Below are 1,304 nucleotides of genomic sequence, written 5' to 3' on the forward strand. Positions count from 1 at the left end.
CAAAGCAAATTACATTTGCTTATGTATCTGTTGACTCTTTGGCCTCTGGCTGATGCTTGGGTGTTAACGCAACGGATTCTGTCGTGCCTGCAGCCCCATTTGCTTTTCCAGGCGATTTGATATCTTTTCTAGGATTATATATCGCTTCTCGAATGAAACGTTGCCTTTTGATAAAAGATAACTTTGGTAACAATCTGTCCTTCCTTACTGAAGCGTACACGTCTCCTATCCTAACCTTTTTCTAAGTATATATATTTCTAATCAACCTTATCTCCCAGATATTATATATGTTTAGTGAATAATTATGTGTATCATAATGGTAATCGTTTAATACTAAACTTCTCAAACACTTCATCAATGCATGGGTCACTTCTTTGCATCATTATGCAATTTTATATTGCCGAACAGAAGGTAAGTACAACCTCGTCTTAAAAACACTGCACTGCAGAATAAAAGTTTCATCAATATTCTTTGCAATCATGAAAATAACTCGGTGCATTTCTGCTCTCATTGCCCCTTCACCCAAATTCTCATCTCCTCGCCCTCGCCTCCTGCCCCGACAGACGGCCTTCGACGTGCTGGGCTTCTCGCAGGAGGATAAGGACAACGTGTACAAGGTGACAGCTACCGTCATGCACTTCGGCAACCTCAAGTTCAAGCAGAGGGGTCGCGAGGAGCAGGCAGAACCCGACGGCACTGAGGTCAGCTTCTATCGCCTCTCTCACGCTGAACTCTTTTTTTTTTCCTCTATCTCATCTCTGACTTAAATAGTTTACGCTCCTTAGGCATACTTGTGAGAAGCTTTATTTTTTCGTCTCTGTCTCTCCCTTTAATTTGAAAATTAGTTGAAGATTCTCCCTCTTCTCGTTCTCCACTGGAGAGATAACCCTTCTCCGCCCCCCCCCCCCTAGCGAACAAACACTTCATATTACACACTCCTCCTCTCGCCGTCCCTCACCCGCCGCCCTTGCACCACAGACCGGCGACATCTGCGGCAAGCTCCTGGGCAGTGACGGCGCCGAGCTGTACAAGAACCTGACGAAGCCCAAGATCAAGGTCGGCAACGAGTTCGTGACGCAGGGCAGGAACAAGGACCAGGTGTACTACTCCGTGGGCGCCCTGGCCAAGGCCCTGTTCGACCGCATGTTCAAGTGGCTCGTCAGGAAGTGCAACGTCACCCTCGAGACAGGCCAGAAGCGAGTCATGTTCATCGGTGTGCTCGACATTGCCGGCTTCGAAATCTTCGACGTAAGTGGCGCTTTCCTCTTATTCATTTCTCCTGGAATAGAATTCTTTTCTCGAGA

The 1,304-nt window shown here is 47.0% G+C and overlaps 1 protein-coding gene across 1 annotated transcript in view; it reads left to right on the forward strand.

The window, feature by feature from the left end:
* LOC119581761 (myosin heavy chain, muscle-like) overlaps nt 1-1,304 on the forward strand; it is a gene marked incomplete in the record, with an annotated part of 38,657 nt that overhangs the window by 9,908 nt on the left and 27,445 nt on the right. The window contains 2 exon segments of the mRNA XM_037929893.1: nt 564-701; nt 979-1,248. Coding sequence (XP_037785821.1) covers nt 564-701; nt 979-1,248 — 408 coding nt within the window.

Source organism: Penaeus monodon, chromosome 15 (assembly GCF_015228065.2).
Source record: "Penaeus monodon isolate SGIC_2016 chromosome 15, NSTDA_Pmon_1, whole genome shotgun sequence".
Taxonomy (NCBI): Eukaryota; Metazoa; Arthropoda; class Malacostraca; order Decapoda; family Penaeidae; genus Penaeus; species Penaeus monodon.